This window comes from Arctopsyche grandis, chromosome 2 (genome assembly GCF_051622035.1).
Source record: "Arctopsyche grandis isolate Sample6627 chromosome 2, ASM5162203v2, whole genome shotgun sequence".
In the NCBI taxonomy this organism is placed as follows: Eukaryota; Metazoa; Arthropoda; class Insecta; order Trichoptera; family Hydropsychidae; genus Arctopsyche; species Arctopsyche grandis.
Window position 1 is genome coordinate 38196354 of NC_135356.1, and position 22101 is coordinate 38218454.

At 32.3% G+C, this 22101-nt stretch overlaps 1 protein-coding gene across 3 annotated transcripts in view; it reads right to left on the bottom strand.

Annotated features, from left to right (window-relative positions):
* Positions 1-22101, bottom strand: part of LOC143922430 (uncharacterized) — a 351132-nt gene that overhangs the window by 324095 nt on the left and 4936 nt on the right. For all 3 annotated transcript variants that reach the window (XM_077445659.1, XM_077445658.1, XM_077445657.1), the window contains exon 2: positions 19607-19959. In XM_077445659.1, coding sequence (XP_077301785.1) covers positions 19607-19783 — 177 coding nt within the window. In that variant the 5' untranslated portion in view covers positions 19784-19959. The remainder of the gene's footprint in view (positions 1-19606; positions 19960-22101) is intronic.

Sequence of the window (22101 nt, forward strand, 5' to 3'; positions counted from 1 at the left end):
ATTTTCCAAAATGAAAAAACGTGATTTTCAGAGACGCTAAAAGATTTATAATACGATATCAAGCCGATGTCATAAACATATATTTAACTACTCATCGTATTTTGTATGCAGATTATTTGTAACAATCGCGGTACCAACAAATAAATGCTAAAATCCTGATCGCGTTTTCGCGCCAAAAAGGCCTCGACGTATGAACACGCTGTATACAACAGCCAATAAGGTCTCGCGACTCATCGACCAATGAGCTCTCTGTATTGAGAGTACCCGCTGGGTATAAATACTAAGCGGTTTTAGTCCACGCTTTATTCGAAGCTAGCAGGCCGACGGGTCGAGAACAATAAACTTCATCTACTACTACTACTACTGAGGCGTCTTTCATTTCAATCTCTGAAACCCCTCTATACGTTCACGCTACAATTGCATTTTTATCCTGAAAATTCAACTTTATACTTCTATTCTATTATATCCTTGTGTGCAGACATAAATCGGCCGTTCTTCAACTTTATCAACATTTGTATAAATCATGTTAATAAAAAAAGTGCATGTGAGTAATGCAAAAATCTTACCTTGAGTATCTTATCTTATATTGTGTTGAAAGTTTTAATAAAAATAAAAATTAACTAGAAAAACAGACATAAAACCAAAATGTTTAGTTCTGAACAGGACCAAACGACAAGAGAGACAACCTTTTCAAGTTTATTCATGAAAATATAGTGTTTTAACCCCTAATCCCACATCTAGGACATTTTTCTTTCGATGACAAACCAATACTCAACATCATTGAACAAATACATCTGGCAGTAGCAAAGATAATAGAACATAGACCTAGCTCTATGCGGACCAAAGCTATACCTGCTATCCCGTTATTTCACTGAATTATAGATCGGATGTGTTTTTTTACAAGTTGTAATTTGCAACAGCAATCCACAAATATACAACAAGACCACCTAAATACATTTTAAAATGTACGATGTCTTGTTTCGTATTTTTTAGGGAATATAATTTTTTTAACTCTCGTTGCTTTCGGCCGCCTGTGTGCGTTGCACACATTCGTTGTTCGTATATTTCTATCCAATGATTTAACTAGAGTTTGTCATGAAATTTCACCACTGCTAAAAAAAACTTATTGAATCTTCATTGTATCAATTACAAAGGAATGATACAACGGAAAACTATATAACTCCGAAATAAAAGTTTTTATTTATTTTATAAATAGTTCCATACATTTGCATGCACACTCTGTATATACCATTCAAAGTTTTGATGTCATTGCTTGTTCTGAATATGCGTCCACTCATTGAATTGATAAATAGTGAGTGTATGCATTTACTGAATCGGCGCATTCAAGTAATAATTAGCCAGCAGCATAGCTCGATCGTAAAACTTCTCACTAACACCGAGAGGCGCCGGGTTCGATCGCATGAGCTGACCTCGATTGAAAAGAATTTTTCTGACTATATCTGTAGTGCTGCTGGTCAGTCCTGGATATTTGTGACTCCAGGTCGATCGTTTCCTATCAGAGTTTGTCAATTTCTCTGATTTCATTGTTGAAACAGTTCCCGACTAAATTGGCTAAAAAACCTTTCTACCTACTATGTCACCACTATTTGAGTATGATTAATGTACAATAAAATGTATGTACAATTCATAGATGTCTCGTTAATTTGCGAGTGTCTCGTAATTCAGCGACTTGTGTAATAAAAATGCTTCATTGTTTGTAATTGGCCAGGAAGGCGCATTTGGTTTTACCTGTAAGGCCTTCCTGGTATAAAAATGTAATAAAAAAATAAAAAAAACTACGAAGCGGTAATCAAAAGCACGGTATCGGTGTATTTTTAGACACTTTCAAAAAGGGTCGGTGTAAATTTGGCTGAAAATTTTCCCAATGGATACAGTTTAATTTTGCACAGAATGGCACTACGCTCGACCCGTTCTAAACGAGTGTACAATTTAGAATACAATACGCGTATGATAAAAATCTATCGTTTTGCGGCGGAAGTTATTTCCGGTTATGTCAAACTCCGGAAAGATTTTCCGACAATGAAACTCGAAACAGCTTTTACACCTGTACGTGTAGGTGAAATGGTACCTGCGAGTATATACATATGTGATAACATATGTACATAGGCGATAAAAAATACATATATCGAAGGTAAATGATCCAGTAGTTGGCCACTTGGATTATGTATATAATAACGTTGTACCAGTGAAACTAATATACACCTTGTAAAATATCTCTATCGGCGGCCAAACCTCGCAAAGTGGAAAAGTTTCAAAGCAATCGGAAGAATATAGGAATTTCGTCAGACCGATTGGCGAAGTAAAGCTATTAAAAACTTTTTAAAAATACTGACTCACTACTGCTCATTTTGACTAAAATGTCTGTTGAAAAAAACGGGAAAAAACTTCAATAATAACATTCGTAATTACGATTATACCGACGCGAAAGTTTGAAGCGCCATTGTGTAGTCAAGTTAATGTGTTCGTTGGTAACCACGTTACCAGTTGGTTTATGGCGACACAGGGTTGAAGAAACGTTAGTAGAGCTCCAAACATCGCTTGAAATGGGAACGGGAACGGGAATTGCATGCTTTATATGAACTGGCAGTGTAACGCATGCCGGGTTCAACTAGTGGACAATAAAACTTACAATAATATTATTTAAGACCTTGCATTGAATTATGTTGTAATAATATTGTAGCGTATGCCAAAAGGAGCCGCCGTTATAATTGGTTTCGAGGATTATCTCCAGGCTTAAGTGCAAGTCGGCTAACAATGAGAGACCCCCGAATGCACTTAGCGGCGGTAACGGCACTCGGTCGCATTCCCGTGGAGTTCTTAGAACTAACAACGCGAAATCGTAGAACTGCATATCTGAGTACGTGACTAAACAATGGGCAAGTAACCGGACGTCTAAAATGCCCTGAGCGACCTGTCCTTTATAAGAAGGTACTTAGACCATATCAAGACATTCTGGACGGAGCACTGGCGGTGCGTGTATCTCCTGAATCACCAATAAATGCTGTGAAACCACTTTGGCCTTTTACTTGGATCCTCCACCCACCCTTACGCAACAATATTATATAGTTAAACAAGAAATAATTAAAAAAAAAATAAAAATTATTTTACATCCGTACAATAATACAACACATTGCACAAATGCGACAGCATGCTCGTATGCTGCTGTTGTAATGGCAAATTTTTTAATTCGTATGTCGAAATTTTTCGATTTACCGGTAAACCGATATACTAGTATTGCAATCCCTAGTTATAATGGTTCTAAAAAATATATACATATATACATATGTATATATTATATAATATTTTGGAATCATTCCATATCAAAATTTAAATAAATAACCGTAAAAATAAGATAAGAAGTAAATTTAATACAAAATGCAAATTTCGAAATTACGAATCATTACAAAATTGAAATAACATAAGGATCACTACGCTCGTCCCACATTCCCGAGCGAGAATCTAATCTCAAAGCACATTTCAGGGATTAAACCACATTTCTAATCACACATCACGAAACTGCGTACATAAATAATCAAATTTAACGACAAAGTCCTACTCTGCATAGACATATGTACATATGTAGTGTTAAACTCTCTCGATATTGAAAAGACACAACTCGGCAAGTCGATGTGGATTGAGTACCCCTGAAACCGCTGGCAGCACGAATTAACCGCACCTGGCCAGGGTTGCATTAACCGGAGTGCATTAACCCTATGCCGACTGCAACTGCAACCATTACGTTGCCAGCTGCTAATAAAATATATGTACATATAATAATATCTGCACATTCACTACCTTCACTTTCGAGGCAAATTTACATCTAACACGACTCTCTTACTATCTATGTGCGTATTTGGTAAATGCTTGTGCATTTGTGTGCATAATATGTAGTATTCGACTGCAAAAATAACTTTATTCTTTAGACATTTTGTATTTCAACCGCCCAGCATTGCTCGAAAGGAGAAAAAATTACCCAGGCGTTTCTGATTGGGAGCCCTTCGATCCCGAGCTCCAAACCCTTTGAAACATATACTGAATTTCTGAGAGAAGATATGCTGAATTCGTTGGTTCTAAATAGAAAACTATAGAATTGCATAGCGGATTAACACACTTGTCTGAAGTTTCCCAATCATTTCGCATACAGACCTTTTTACCCACTCTTTTCAAAAAACATATCTAGCCATAGCCAGCAGCATGGCTCGGTGTTTGCGTTGATACTAAGCACCGAGAGGTTGCCGAGTTCAAACCCGTGAACTGGCCGCGATTGAAAAGAATTTATTCTGAGTATAATCTTTAATGCTGCTGGTCAGACATGGATAGTTGTGACTCCAAGTTGATAATTTCCTATCAGAGATTGCCAATTTATCTGATTTCATCTTTGAAGCGGTTCTCCATCAAATTGGCAAAAAACATCCCACCTACCGTGTCACCACTATTTGAATTGAATTTCAAAAATGTATTATCTATAACATAAATGTCTCGCTAATTCTTATATATGTATAGTATTTGTATTATGCTTATATGTCTTGCTATGTACCTATCTTATCAATGTTGTTCACACGATAATCGAATTCACTTTCTCACATTCATATACGTGAGTAACAATTCCATTAAAATTCCTGTAAAGGGATAGTCAGATAAGAGAGGAGTGCCGGACTTTACCCAATCCAGGAATGCCGGACTTTGCCCAACCCAAAAGATAAAAATCATTTATATAGATCACGATTCGATCACATAAGTTAGTCATCACCATCGAGACTCCGAGAGTGGTAGTCATCACCATCGAGACTCCGAGAGTGGTAGTCATTAATATCGACCCCGCAAGTTCTACGTATCTCATTTTAAATTCATCATCGCTCCATAATTAAATCTGCAGTTTTCTAATATACATACATATCTACCAATAACATAAATGTAACGTTTTATGATATTAAATAAATCTTGGTTTGTTAACTAAGTAATAAAAAAATATATAAACTGCATTTTGAAACACGACAGTCTGTATTCTTATATATGTATATGTACATACATATAGTATTTGTATTATGTTTATACATACATATATCTAGTCACAGTATTTTGTAATATGTATATGTAAATAAATAAATAATAATAATAATATCGATGGCTTGGTGCACATACATATATTGTATGTCCATTTTTGAATTTGTATCTTATTTTCAGTTTGCAGATGCTGGAATAATTCAGGTTTTTCCTTTCAAGGTAATTTACATACATATGTATATATATATCACATCATTTTTTTTCTATAATTTTATTGATGAGCAAAGAAAAGTCACGAATCCCGGGAAGTCCCTGGACTTTGAAATTATCACAGTTCGAGTCCCGAGACTTCAGAATCACTACTTGGCACGGTTCTGATAGTAAGATTTATTATTTTCAAGATTTAATTTTTAAATTTTCATTTCTTGCATCTTAGTTGCTTTTTTACAAAAAAAAATTATCCTAACCATGCTTTTACGTCACATTTGCTTTGTGACCATCATTAGTAGAGGTAGGATAGTCACAGTGCTATCCATTGTTCGGCAAATCTTTAACAATGCATTTACAACCTTTGAGCAATACACGGCTCCCTCAGGCTCCGGTGACTAATCATTAGAATTATAATAACAACTAGTGTTATACCCGATGACTTATCATCGCATGGGTCTTGGCATATTAAGTTATTAATAAAAAAAAATTAAAAGAAATTGCCAGTCACGTGTTCGATCCGCACGCGGTCGAATTTTTTTCAAATATCTTTTAAATATATTTAATTTAATATTTAATATTAAAAAAAAAGATAAAAACTATATACCTACTTATGTACATATTAACAATATAAAACACCAATAGAAAAATTAATAAGTTAAATATTTTTTCAGTAGATGGCGGCAAATGCTCAAAGACTTGGTACCGTATTGTAGCCTAGACTCTAGGCCCTATAGGAAACATTGGCAGCAAACAGTATATATAGGATTTTTTTTCTTTTTTTATAATATTCGTATTATGTATATTCATACGTTTTGTTGGCATTGTTTTAATTGTGACGTATTTACATATTTATGTCGAATCAAAACGACTATTATGGTAGGGTGAACGTTATCTCAGTTACTCAGACACACAGAATAGCTATATTATACATATGATGTTTTCGTTTATTTGATAGTTATACATTACTAGCCCCGGATCGGATACCACCGACGGTAATTGGACTATTCGTCACATTGGGGTGGTCACAAAGACAATTTTTGCCATGAAAATCGCGAATACACAATATTTAGCACTCAAGTTCTCGTTACTATGATAGTTATCGTTAGTATGATGGACTGTTCGGCTGCCAGATGTTCCGTTATAGAGATTTTAGTGACTTTGTGACGAGTAATTTGTGACCAGTAATCACCGAACCACCACCGACACGTTAGCTGGTTTATAAAATTTCATAAATTTTTGCGCGTTGCGTTCTGTAATGTTTGTATTCATTACCGCTGCATTGTTTCGTCATAACAGATACCGTTTTTATCGTGCTCAGAAACGAAATATCGCGCAAAACGAAAAAGGGAAAGAAAAAAGGGTAAAACACTAAGGGATGTAGTATTTGTTGGCGAAAGAGCAGCAACTTCCGTTATAAGACGTGTAGTGCTCTCAACGTGACGTCCGCGTGAAAGCAAAATCTTGTATTGTTCGCCTGTTTGTTTCCTCTTTTGTGTTTTGTAATATTCGAGATAACAACGCGGTGGGGTTGGGCCGGGTAGTAAACCGACGTGTTCTCCTTGTTCGGTGTCATTAGGGTAGTGCCGCCACTTTTCCGCCACCCTGTACCTCGCAAAAACACATTTACAAAAGATCGCTAGGGAGATGCGCTCACGTCAAGCCCTTCAAATCTTACAACTTTAACTTTAATTTCCACTTCCGGTTTTCACTTTTCAAGCTCAAAGCTATGACAGAAGCTTCTGTCGGCTCATCAAGTTGGCTCTTAGGAGCTTACTAAATGAAAAATAATCAAATTTACTTAAGATGGGTTCATATATATGTACATCACAGTGAAATTATAATTTCACTGACGTTTCAATGAAATCATTTCACTGGGTTCAGTTCGTGGGTGATAAGTATGACAAGAGTAGTGGACATAGTAGATACAGTAAAGAGATTGAAATGGCAATGGGTGGGCCACGTGACTAGAAGAATTGACGAAAGGTGGACAAAAGAAGCGCTTGAATGATACCCGAGAGAATGCAAAAGAGTAAAAGGAAGACCGCAGGGAAGATGGGTAGACGAAATTAGGAAAATGTGTGGGGTGAGATGGATGAGTGGAAGCGTGTTGGAGAGGCCTTCATCCAGCAGTGAATGGTGAATGGCTGTAGATAATGATGATATATGTATATGTATATATATATATATATATATATATATATATATATATATATATATATATATATATACATATATATATTGTCACAGTTTTATTTCGGAAACAGTGAGCTTTCGAATGAGAGAAACCCTTTTTCCCCCAGTTTTTATACGTTTGTTAGGGGTCGTGGGTAATAGCTCGATAAACAGGCCGGTGACTGAGTGAGGACTATAAAGCATTTTTCATCTTATTTAACATGGTGCAGAAATAGAGGAGACAGCCATGGCATAATATCAGCCACGGCTGTGGAATGTCTCCGTTTTCGCCAAAGTATCCGGAAAATTTCACTCGAGTGCGTATTCAATAAGACGTCGCTTGGAAAACCTAATAACGCATTAAATTTTTTAAATATTTTGCCACCTCAAAAGTATTATATGTCAAAAAGAGATGTCTTCTTGAAATTTTTACTTATGTACATCTTATGACGTACTTTTGAACTTTATATGAAAATAGATTGCTTTTGAAGTGGATATAAATCTGAGAATATTTTCCGCTTAATAATAAAAATGACACTTTGTCATAGTAGTAATTATACAGTTTAAATAATGAAAATAGCAGTAAGACCCTTACTCTCTAGATCGGGTTGCCAGATCAATCAATAAATTCAAAAAAAAATATTGCCTATAGTATGATTTTAATGTTTTAATCCATGTTTTATAAAAATAATTTATAATACACCCATATATACTAACTTTGATTTTGATTTTTAAATGCTTTTTATTATTACGAAATTATGTTCACAATACATCTTTTATATTTATTTTAATAGCTGCTGATCTACTGATCATTTTCTATTTTACAATTTGAATTTAATTTGGTTAGTAATCACAGTATTACATTATTCTAATGTTAATCTAAAGCATAATAGGAAAAAGAGCTCAAAAACCTATTTACAATCCTTATAAATGTTCATAATACATCTAATACATAATATTAATTAAAGACTCTCTAAAGTCGATGACCTAAAGCAGATTGTGTTTAGGTAATCTGTGTTTAAATGTACTAAATTGAAAAAACTGCATGCCATATATAATATTCCGTTTGTTACAGACATTACTAACAAACTAACCAGTAGATTCTATGACAGAATCACTAATAACTATACTAACACACTTGTCAAGAGTCTCGGTGATTACAACAAAATGTCTATACCCTTCAGGTATAACACACAGATTACCTAAACACAATCTGCTTTAGGTCATCGACTTTAGTGAATCTTTAATTAATACTATGTATTAGATGTATTATGGACATTTATAAGGATTGTATATGTAAATAGATTTTTGAGCTCTTTTTCCTATTATGCTGTAGATTAACATTAGAATAATATAATACTATGATTACTTACCAAATTAAATTAAAATTGTAAAATAGAAAATGATCAGTAGATCAATAGCTATTCAAATAGATATAAGATTTATTTTGAACATAATTTCGTAATAATAAAAAGCATTTAAAAATCAAAAATCAATCCATATTTGAATAATATTTGATGTATTATATTAATAATGTCTTTATTCAATGTATATATTGGGGTCGTGGGGTTTATTTAACTTGTATATAAAAATGGGTTGCCACACGAAAAATATTGGGAGCCTGTGCTCTAAGCATCCTATTCCTGAAAATAAAATATTAAAATGCTAATATTGATGAAAATGTGATTATTTATGTAAGTTGAATTGATAAGCCTAACTATTTCAAAATTGCAATATGAATAAAAAGTATTTCTTCAACAATTTACAATCAATTTTCTTTACTTATTTCGGAAAAAATCCTGAAACTTCTCACTGATTGCATGAACTTCATTTAAACGCTATTTATCTCTTCAACAAAACTCTAAAATGTTGAATGAATTTTTTTTCTTTAAAATACATGTTAGCAAAAAAACCATAAAACTTAAAGCTGAAACAACAAATGTTTTTATTTAATTTTTAATTCAATTCATTACATAAAGCAATAAAATAAACCTCCTATGACAAAATTTATATCATAGCTATAAATAACTTTAGTATACAAAAAATATATGCTTGTATTTTTGCTAAGTAAAAAAAATTGTGCTATGTATCGTTTTGGATATCAATTTATTTTTATATACATATGTAAGTGGCTTTCGTCAATTTTGATAAGCTTCATTTACAACGTTTGTGACCGACATCTTAAATTAGTCATAACCAAATTACAGCCATTGTGTTATCGATTTTGTATTCATAAGAACGGTTTACCACTAATTGGTCAGTTAAAATATTATTCATATAACAATATCGCTAATATGTCGTGTTCAATGAATCATTAATTTTTTAATAACCTTCTTACTGTTATTAATCGATCGGTAAAAATTCCAATTGATATAGCAATCCGCTTAATCATATCATAAATCAAGTATGATGATTTTATATAAGTACGTATTGAGAATAGTCCAACAGTTACCTACATACATATATTGGAAGTTCTTCAAAAAATAAAACATATTTTGGAAATATTTTCTGTACCTAAAAGTTTGATTTATGAAAGTGATATTGTTATTATAATCACCGTGACATCTGAAGACCTAAATTTTTGATAAATGTGGATCATAGCCATTTAGCTACTATTTACTTTTTAAACATTAAACATTGTTAATTGGTTTTTAAGCTCTTTTTCCTATTAGGCTGTACATTAACATTAGAATAATATAATACTATGATTACTAACAAAATTGAATTAAAATTGTAAAATAGAAAATGATCAGTAGATAAGTAGCTATTAAAATGTGTACATAGATATAAGATGTATTGTGAACATAATTTCGTAATAATAAAAAGCATTTAAAACTCAAAAAAACATTCAAATCAACATAGTTGGCTTTGAGCGCAATAAATCGATTGTTTGATGATTTGAATGGAATGTAGCAGCGATTTGTCGTAATCAGAACTAATTTAATACCACTTCATCCAAATTTCGGCTAATAAATAAGAGTATAAATTAAATAATCACATTGACATTGATTCAAATAATGTTACCCCACATGTACATAATTGTCAAAAGAAAAATTTCAGATACGATTAAGTATTTTCGCCTTCCACTCATAAAATATGTCTTTATAAATATGTATGTATTTTAGAAAAAGTTCCAAAAGTAACCATCGAATTTTTTGTAGTATAATGGATGGAAACTAGTATAAAACTTATCGTTTTTAATGTCAGCATCATTATCGAAGCTATGTTCACCGGTGTAAATTAGCCGTCAAATTTCTAGTTTAAACTTGAACAAGTTTGCGAAACTGCTAGTAACGATCACCTATTCAAGTGGCATCCGCGTTCTACGTTGCTTTCTACACACAAATATATATAATATGTAGTATATGTATGTATATGCAATTCCGAATGTACATTTATAATACAGTTTAGATACGTTTTCGAATAAACCACGGCGCTAATAAATATTTTATATATCAGTGTGTACATTAATATAAAACAAACGCAAGGTAATTTTGCAAAGTTTACCCGGTAAATTAATACGCGATGCGCGATATTTTACTTTTGAATTTGATAATAATAAGTCAACGTTATATATGTATGTATATAATATTTGACGGTTGTTAACGACTTTTGCGGGATACAATCGAGGCGAAGATTGAATTTCAAAAGTTTAAGATATTAGGCGCTCGTTAATCAATTATAATATAATATAAATTTCGAAACTATACGTTTTCTTTCGCCTTTCAAACTTGAATTTTGCCAACTTTTCATTTTGAACGCGGAAACTTTTTACGAATTAAATCCGCGGCACTAAGCGTTGTGCAAAAATTTTTCATCAAAGCAACTGCATTAATCTAATTTTGCATTTCATTTTATACATAGATACAGACCATATATTTTGGAGAAAATAAAAGACATATAAATAATCGTTTTATAGCTTAAAAAATGCTTTATAAGTTAATAAAATATTACCATACAAAACTTTTGAATTTAAAACTAATATATTTATTACACATTATTGAAATTTAAATGAGATGCTTACTACTCGAATGTGTAGGTTTAGAGTGAAAAAAAATACTGAGATAGATAACCAATCTTTATAAACGTGGTAAAGATAAAAATTTCGAAATTAAGTTTATTACATCACGGAAAAAATATATGTAAAAAGTATATTTTTGACTTTTAAAATTTGCTAGATAATCAATTATAAGTATTTTAAGCCATTGAAAAGTCACAATCAATAGGAAAAATATCTGACTATTGATTCCAATACTCACTTTTGGTAAGTATATTATTAAAATAAACAAAATTTTATTAATTCAGTTGTAATTATTGAATCCTGTCTAACATTTTCGTACACCCAATATATTTCATTAAATAATGTCTATTTATTTCAATCGAAATGTATAAAATATATATGTATTTACTCAACTAAAATAAAATCATTTCAAATTTTATTGATTTAATATAAAAAATAAATATGAGATTTTATATTTGTTGAAATATTAAATAGTGTATATGTATAATCATAACGATGGTGATACACTGACATAAATATCAATAATTTTCTCATTGACACATAAAATTTATGTACATTTAAAAGCAGCAAGCAATTCTCGTTTCTTGAGCAAAAAAAGAAAACGTTTTACTTTTTTCGGTGAAAGCAGATTTGTACATTTTAAAGCACGTTTATAATAATTGCGTCAAATTGAAGGTGAGTTTAAAAAATATTGTATTGTATCTGTATTGGTATACTCGTCGCTTTGGAGCGATCTGTAAAGGCGAGTGTACATGTTCGATTGAAATAAAATAAAAATACAAATAAAACACATTATATTTAAAATTGGAAATAATCAGTATCCAAATGAGACCAATAACGTGCTTATTAAAAGAACCTTTTTATTTCATTTAAGTTTCGTTTTCCGTCTTCACATTTAGGATATTAGAATACGCATTGAACTGTCAGAGTCTAAGTGCAATTTGTTGAATTTTTCAAAATGAACGGTAGGTGTCGCCAATACGACTCATTATGCTAACCCTTTGAGTGCTGACGTCTTTTTCATTTAAAGCCCGCCACGGTGAAAATTTCACCAACATTTCCAACTACATATGTAGAGTTATTTAGAAATCCAATAGAAAGCAGGTATACAAAAATTGAAGCTAATCCAAACAAACCCTAGATTACCGCCGCCGCCGAGGATTTCAAGTTTTGTAAAGGTGTGTTTAGACTTAAAATAAACAAAAGAAGTCTATTAATTAATGTATTTTTCCAAAATATATGTAATACTCACAATCTAAATGCCAAGCCACAATCTAAAATACTCAGCAGTTAGGGATTTCCATCGGGAAATTCTAATATGGTTATAAATTCAGAAATTTCGGTGTAAACCAGTCTTTATAAACGTTGACAAATGAATGACACGGATTACACGACCCATGTTAAATGCATTTTTGTTCAATGCTACCTGGAAAGGCTCAGCGGGTAGTATTCTTGTTTATTTTTTACATACTCGAAATACAACGCCTATCGGCGTTTTACAAACCATAAACTTATTGGTAAAACGCCGATCGGCGTTGGTCAGAATTCAAAGGGGTAAAACTTTTCGTTTCACACCCGGTCAAGATTCACTTTCCTCACTAAAAAGAGTTAAGTTTAAAAGCTTATTACAAGATCTTATTCAGAACTTCTTACTTCTAATAAATATCGATTGATTATATTTATTTTAATTTCAAAAGCCTCAAAACTGAAATTTCAAATTTTCAACCATAATTTTATACAAAAGTACTCCAAATATTTGCATTGAACAATGAAAATAAATATAAATGTTCCTGAATGGACCGAATTGTATGAAAAACGAATGAAAACGTTCCTCATTGAAAATCTGCATAATCCGCTAATCGCTCCGAAACCCACAATTACAAATCTCGATCGTAATTGTCAATTAGCAGAAATTACCCTCGTCGTTGGTTTTGTTCTGTACGATTAATCGTTTCCCCCTTGCAAAGAATACATCGACAATATCACCTTTCCATTGTAATGGAAACACCTTCAATTATCCGGTATACGTTCGGACCGATTAACCAGATTACGAAAAAAAAAATTAAAAAACGCTCATCCCTTTCATGTATACCTAAAGCTACGCATATCTAGTGAAATTGAAAATACTAGAGATATTGATCTATAAAAATTCGTTTATGTCAGTGTTAACGCTCAATTCAAGGCTTTGTCCAAAAACGTCAAATTTAATAATTTGACTGTAAGTCATCTGACCATCTTATACCTGTATGGAATAACACCTCGAATACTAACCTTTCCAAGCTCCAAATAATACAAAATAAATCCCTAAAAATAATTTATAACACACCCATATATACTAACTTGAAAAAACTGCATGCCATAAATAATATTCCGTTAGTTACAGACATTACTGACAAACTAACCAGTAGATTCTATGACAGAATCATTAATAACCATACAAACACACTTGTGAAGAGTCTCGGTGATTAAAACAAAATGTCTATACCCTTCAGGTATAAACAGATTACCTAAACACAATCTGCTTTAGATCGTCGACTTTAGACAGTCTTTAATCAATATTATGTATTAGATGTATTATGAGCATTTATAAGAATTGTAAATAGCTTTTTGAGCTCTTATTCCTATTATGCTGTACATTAACATTAGAATAATATAATACTATGATTACTAACAAAATTAAATTAAAATTGTAAAATAGAAAATGATCAGTAGATCAGTAGCTATTAAAATAGATATAATGATGTATTGTGAACACATTTTAGTAATAATAAAAAGCATTTAAAAATCAAAAATCTTCTGACCATCTTATTATTATATTTGTACATTTTATATATTGGGTACATCGATGGAGACTTATTTCAAATATGTGAGATAAATACACAATACATAGTCTCTACGATTACAATAAATATCTGCTGTATGAAAATCTTTATTATTTTTCACAATCTAACAGTTATTCTTCTGTCGAATGATCGAGTCCGATTCATCGACATATTTATTTCAACATGAGGCGAACTTCTCAATCTATTTTTGATAGATCGTTCCGAACGCAATCTAATAAATATTATTACCTATAACCCAGGACTTTGATTCGAATACATCAAAGCAGCTTCTCGCCATTGCATATTTTATAACACCGCATTGATATTTTTAGATCGGGTAAAAATTTGCACGAACGAAATATGACGAAATTGGCCAACACGCACATGTTTTATTAATTTATCATGTGAGGGACTTGCTAAACTTGCAAAGTCGTCCTCGGCGATCTTTTATCATAAAAAATTCATACTTACAGTAGTGTCGGTCTTGGAAGTGGTAGTTTAGTAATCTTTTACGATTATATTCACACGGGGAGCTGTTTAAAGTATTGGACTTGTGCACATTTTGCACTTCCTACCTTTTCATTTTTTTTTTTTTTTTGCTCCTTAATATTCAAGAAACGTGTCTTTTATCTAAATTGATTCTATTCACATATGTATGTACATACATATATGTATATACGATAGGTTTGAAATCGACGAACTACAGGATATCGATATTCTTATCGTCTGGAACGCTTCGTGAAATCGATAAGCCTGTCGACTATGTAATAACTTAATCACTGAAGCTGTACGAAGATTGTAGTAGACGGAAAATGTTTCAATCAAATCCTTTTGATTATGCTAAGAAATTTTAAATTTCAGTTTTCGACTTTTAGTACTAAAATTAGAACAACCTAATTTATATTAGTCAGATCGATATTTTGATCGACAAAGTTCTGAAACACGGAAGAATAGGAGTAATGATATTATTTATGTACAAAATGCAAATCCATTGATGTCTCAATAGATTAATATTTAATTAATTAATTAATTAACCCTCCCTCGCCGAAGTGGGGTATGCAAGTGGCCCAATTTTTACGTTTTTCGTAAGAACTATGTGGTTTTCAAAGCTATACACCGTATATTTCTTATATTCCTAGAATGAACTACAAGACATTTATTTTAATAGATTTTGTATGATTTAGAAAAGGGGTACATCGTCAAAAAATACATTTATACATTTCTACGTTCCAAAGTATGATTTAAAGGCGGTAGCGATAAGTCATTTTCTTGACTGTTCGCTTGCATATTCTTGTTGATCGATGAATCAATGCGAGAAAAAGAGACAGCTATATTTTCGTAAGCTATTGTTTTCATCGCTTTTGGCGCGTGGCTGTTGAGTCATGCAGTCGCCTGTTGGCCTTATCTATGTGCGTTTGCATGTCGAAGCTTGTTGTCATTTTTTAATACAAAAATAGTCAAAAACATGCTATAGGACTAAAACTTTTTTTATGTAGATGTATAAAATGATTAATAAGATATATATTGAACCCATTTGTATTGAGAAATGCTGTATTTTGATTAAAAAATACTAGGGTCTTACTTGACCCTGGTTAGGGACACTCGTTCGATCTCGACGCTCCGTCCTTCAATGGTTAACCTTTTTGGTTCACTGTGCTAGAAAATAACTTATAGGTACAATGTTTAAACGATTGAAAATTCAAAAATATGGTAAACGTTAAAAAATAAAAACCAAAAATGTATATTTTAACTTTCTTCTAATGTGGATGGTTCATGCCACGCGCCAAAAGCGACAAAAACAATAGCTAACAAAAGAACAGATGTCTCTTTCTCTCGCATTGATTCATCTATCAACAAGAATATGCAAGCGAACAGACAAAAACATGACGTATTGCTACCGCCTTTAAATCATACTTAGGAACGTAGAAATGTATAAATGTTTTTTTTACGATGTACCCCTTTTTTAAATCATACAAAATATATTAAAATAAATTTCTTGTAGTTCATTCTAGGAATACAAGAAATATAGCGTGTTTAACATTGAAAACCACATAGTTATTACGAAAAACGTTAACATTGGGGCACTTGCATACCCCACTTCGGTGAAGGAGGGTTAAGCAGGTCTGGATCTAACGTATCCATCAGTCATACTGCTGTCGGAACACGGACAGGTGGGCAATGAGTCCATTTGGGCGACAGGTTGTAGTAGACGACGCGACAACTGGGCGATGCGTCTTCTGGATGACGCAACTACAGGGCGACCGGTCTACCGGGCGCCCGGCCAACTGGGCGCCAAGCTTACATTAACTCTGCACTTTGCAAGGACTGACCGCGACCCCGCTATAGGAATTTCTGATGCACTAGCCAATATTGTACCTATTTACATACATATGATTACGTTGTTGTCGTCCAGTTTAATCGATATATTGTCCACTTTTCTTCATATCGAGAAATATTTTGGAAAATATTAAATACAACTTTTTGCGTTCAACAATATTCAAAAACACTGGTGACTTGTAATACGTTTCAAATATAACGGCTCACGTTTATTCTGACTATCAAATATAACGGCTCATATGTAAGATGAGAGGAACTAATTTCAGTTTTTAACCCAAGCGTATATACAGGATATAACAATGACAAAAGGACAGGATTTGATAAACCGGAAGTCCAGGGTAAAAAGAGGACCCGATTCGTCGCATTTCCCTGTGGGCCACTTCAATCGGTCGTCGAGTTTTGCTTGACTAATTCAAACAGTGCCTCGGTGTCAAATAAATTAACCCCTCAAAGTGGAAAGCTCGTTTGTAGTCCGGAGATGCTGCAGACAATCGAATTTATCCGAATTAATAAACACCAAACCCCCTCCTCTCCCCCACCCAAATCCAACCCCATTCATTTCGGCCGACGCGACGTATGGCGTAATCAACGTTTCCAAACTTGCTGTTTCTCTCTCCACTATACAAATTCACAGATATAATGAGCACCCCTAATGTGTAAATATATGTCCATATGTATTTTACACTCAATTGACAAAGTGATGCTACCCGGCTTCGCCTGGTTAGTGGAAATTAAATGAAAACCATGAAAAAAAAAATCATTTCTTTTTTTATTAAATATATTTAAATCGAAAAAAATAATATTATTAAACGATCGACCAATCACAAACATCTTTGACCAATCCAGCCAATCAGAAACAACTTTTTTGACAGCCAATCAGAAACAACTTTGATGACAGCCAATCAGAAACAACTTTGATGACAGTCAATCAGAAACGACTTTGATGACAGCCAATCAGAAACCAATTAAAGACGCCGTTTCGGTTTTATATTACAAATGTAAACTAAGCAATAGATTAAAAAAAGCAACTGGTTTTCACTGTTAATGGAATGACAATTTTTTGACAAAATGAGCAATTTCACACAAATTGGGATTTAAGCATATACCCGGCGTCGCCTACGATTATATTTAATCGATATATTTTCAGTATTATTATACCTATACCCTATACGTATGTACATACATGCTATGTTCATACATACATATATTCTGCTGGTTATAAGTATACATTATTTTTATGACTGAAGTGGGGTTTGGGACAATCAATATTGAAGACTATATAATAATAGTAATTGAATTTTTGGGGCCGTTTCATAGTTTTTTTTTTAATAAAACTGTCCTTCAATTCATACGCGGTCCGTATTGTGATAAGGGATCTTATAAATATATTAGAAAAAAATGAACATTGGGAAATCGACCGTTATCAATTTATACACGTTTTCCATTATTATATTGTATTACATTCATAATTTAAGCTAATAAACGGTCTGCCCATATTTTTACTTTATCTTTTTATTCTATATTTACTATATTCCAGTTCAGTTTATTTACTTCGATATACTTATAATTACGGGCGGTATATTTTTTTTTTGTTTTCGTAACAATTTAAAAATTGAATGTAAATAAAAGTACTTTCTGCGGCGCTTTCCAAATATTTACCATTTTGAAATAACAATGTGAACATCGAATATTCGTTAATTGAGAGGTGGGATTTTATGTTTATTCTTGTTTTGCGTGAGATAAAATTTTAAAATTTGATACTAGTCTGTTGATCTTAATTCGTTCACAGCTGCTTCACCGTAACAAATATTGTCACACTCCAGTGGTTTCCTGTCACCTGTTGAAACAGTAGTATAATCCATAATCTGTTATAAGAAGAATAATATTATAATAAAATGGGCATTCAAATCTTCTAATGGATTTAACACTTCGCACTATGAATAAATTATGTAACATCAAATAGTATTTGATATTTTACGCTATAGAATGTGTATAATGGCAAAAAAATATAATGGCGACTAATTTCAGGTACAACGATTTGTAGACTGATTGCCAATTTCATAATTATTTTTTTTTAAGAATCAATTTTTCAAAATATATGGAGGAAATGTGCTTTGAATTATGCAATTTTGGCATTTTTATAGCAATTAATATTTTTTATTCAAAATGTGTATTAGATTCGAACTCGAACTACGAATTACGACTTCGTAGTTCTTTTGACGTAGAACTACATCGTTGCATGAATTGTAACATTGAGCAACAAAAAATAACATTTTTAAGTCACCAGGGCTTGGCCCACTGAATTCGAATGTGATAATGATTTTTGTTAGTTCGCTCTCATTTACGAGATAAGCGGATTAAAAAATGAGCAATTTTTACAGTTATTTGGCTTTTGTGGTCTTAAACTCAAAATTTCTGTGCTCAAAGTGAGTTTTGAAATCAATAATCAGATGTTTTTTTTTATTTATTTTCATTTTTATTTCTTCTAAGTACTTAATTATATGGTGAGTTTTAAAAGTCAAGAGAAATTTACAGATATATCAAGTGTTTATGTATGTATGTGGGTATGTGGCAGACGCGTCGACCAGTATGGACATTTAAAAAAAAAACAAATTTTAGAACACCAATATTTGTTGTGCCTAGAGATATTTAATAAAATAAATACACGCGAACAACGCGCTCAACCAATCAGAGTCAAGTGGTCCACGTCGACTAAAACCATTGACCAATAGGTGCATTTCAAGCATCTGCTATTTTTATGCCGATAATTTATGCGCATACATACATATATAATTTATGCGCATACATTAAGTCGGTGAACACGATATAACATATGCGTGTTTAATAATAATAATAGATACATAATAATTGAGCATTGAGTGACGTCAGGCTGAGCGACGGGTGGCGTCATCGTCAGATGCACTGCGCGGGACACACACATTCATTCATTATTTCGAACGGGTAAACGGGGAATTTATACGCGTTGAAATCAACGGTCACAATACTGGAATGTACCAACCTTGGCTTGAAAGTCGATCCCATAGAAGAAGGCTTCCTCTGGATGAAGTGGGATCCTGCAATCGCTCTCGTCGTTCGGCACCAGGTCGTACTCCCTGGTGTTGGGCATCTTTTCTCCGTTCCTCGACTTGTGTAAACTGAACTTGGAGAGGAGCTTTTCGCGAAAATTCGGCGACATGATTTCAACGTGGCGAATTTATTTAATATGTTAAATAAATACTATAATATCACAACTTTTAATATACACTAAAAATTGACTATAGTTTCGCCCGCGACACTTTTTACTTTATAAATACATCCATTTATCTATCTATACATCTTCGAGACACTATGTAGAATGGATATTGTGGTGCTCTGCAATATGTTTGTATATGTACGTGTTGAATAATGATACAAAAATAATTATAAAATGTAACTTTTTCGAAAGAGACTTTGTATGTAAGTATTTTTCAACGATTCGATTGGTGGAATATTATTTTTTTTCGATTCAAATGAATTTAATAAAAAAGCAAATGAATATTTACTATTAGATTCGCCATGTTTACGCTGTTTATATTACAAACACTGAGCGAAGCCGGGTAAAACAATTAGTTAATAATATTTTTAAACGACAACAAACAGGCTAGAATTTGAATGAAAAAAAGCAATATATTATCAATACAAGACTTGCATTTTTTTTTTGTATTTTTTATGAAAAAAAATATATATATACGATGGGCTACCTACCCAAAAGTAACCGGAATTTGATTTAAAAAATAAAACACAAATAATCTTCAAAGAATTTCTCACTCAATGTAATGTAATTTTTTATCAGTTCTGAAAATAGTCTTGAAACTTTATTTCCTATCTATTTCAGATCATAAATAGAATTGACATAGTGTCAGATCAAGCCGTTTAAAAACAACGATTATTCCAGGTTTTTTTTATTAAAATAAATGTTGCACGTTTGCCTGGCTTGTTTAGGTGCGTTGTCATGGTGCAGGAACCAATCACGCTTCCAAACTTTGAGATGAAAACTCAAAAGGAAAGAATAGAGATTGCACAACATTCAAAAAAGCTTGTGCTTGTTTTAAGTCATGAGAAACTATGGGATTTATAATTTTTTCATAGGCTTCTTGAACCATAACAAACAATTTCCCCCAATAGCAAGCATAATTTAAGGACTGGAGAAAATATATGTACATATGTATGATAGACATTTCGTTTTACTAAACAATTTGTATCAAAATCCAACACACATATTTATTTACATATACATGTATATTATGTAATAATATACGAGTCATAAATTGCGACGTTGCTAAAATGGTTTTCAAATATCCAATATGTATTTAGAGAGGCTTTCGCTTCGGTGTCAATCAGTGTTGATTCGCTTTGTGCCGTTTGAGGAACTTTTGATTGAATGAAACGATTGTTGTCAGATGTGTTAACTTTAATGTAGGCACGAAGACTTCAAGGCGCAAACTTTAAGTCTCCAAAACCCAACGTCTACGCTTGTTGATAAATGCATTCTGAACTCTACATAAAGCTACGCCGCTAATTACATAATTTGTCGCACTAGAAAACATTACAAAAAATGGTAGATTTTAAATTTATATACTTCCATGATTTTATTCACATATACAAATGTATATATATATCGCATGCAATGAAGGAATGGTCGCTTTTTGTTTTGCTTTATTACCATACGTTTTTCTTTCTTTAATTTCCATACTATAGGTTTTCGAAATATTATATGTAAAAAAATCGTTATCAAGAAATTCAAAACTATGTAAGAGACATATTACCTATATGGAAATAGATCCCAGTATGCAAAGCCTCTCCCCATAAAGACACCCACCCGAATAAACATCCACCAATAGGGAGAAGACATAAAAGTCATACAAATTTTTTTTCACATGCTTATTTATTTTAATTTTTTTTTTATGTGACACAATCTGAAATAAATCAAGATTTCGCGCAAAAAGCATGTATGATTTTGCATAAAATCATACATGCTAAAAAAAAACACGATGTGTGAACCATCATGTCTAGTAGATATACAGATTACCTAAACACAATCTGCTTTAGGTCATCGACTTCAGAGAGTCTTTAATTAATATTATGTATTAGATGCATTATGGGCATTTATAAGAATTCTAAATAGGTTTTTGAGCTATTTTTCCTATTATGCTGTACATTAACATTAGAATAATATACTATGATTACTAACAAAATTAAATTACAATTGTAAAATAGGAAATGATCAGTAGATCAGTAGCTATTAAAATATATATAAGATGTATTGTGAACATAATTTAGTAATAATAAAAAGCATTTAAAAATCAAAAATCAATGTCTAGTATGGTGGACCTCCTGAAAGGCTTTGGAAGATCCGCAATTGATGATTAAAAATCTATATAATAAAAATATGTTTCGAATAAACTCTGACTGATATCTACATTATATTTTAAAAATTATATCTCATCCGGTGATTTGTTTCCTTCCAAAGTTGTA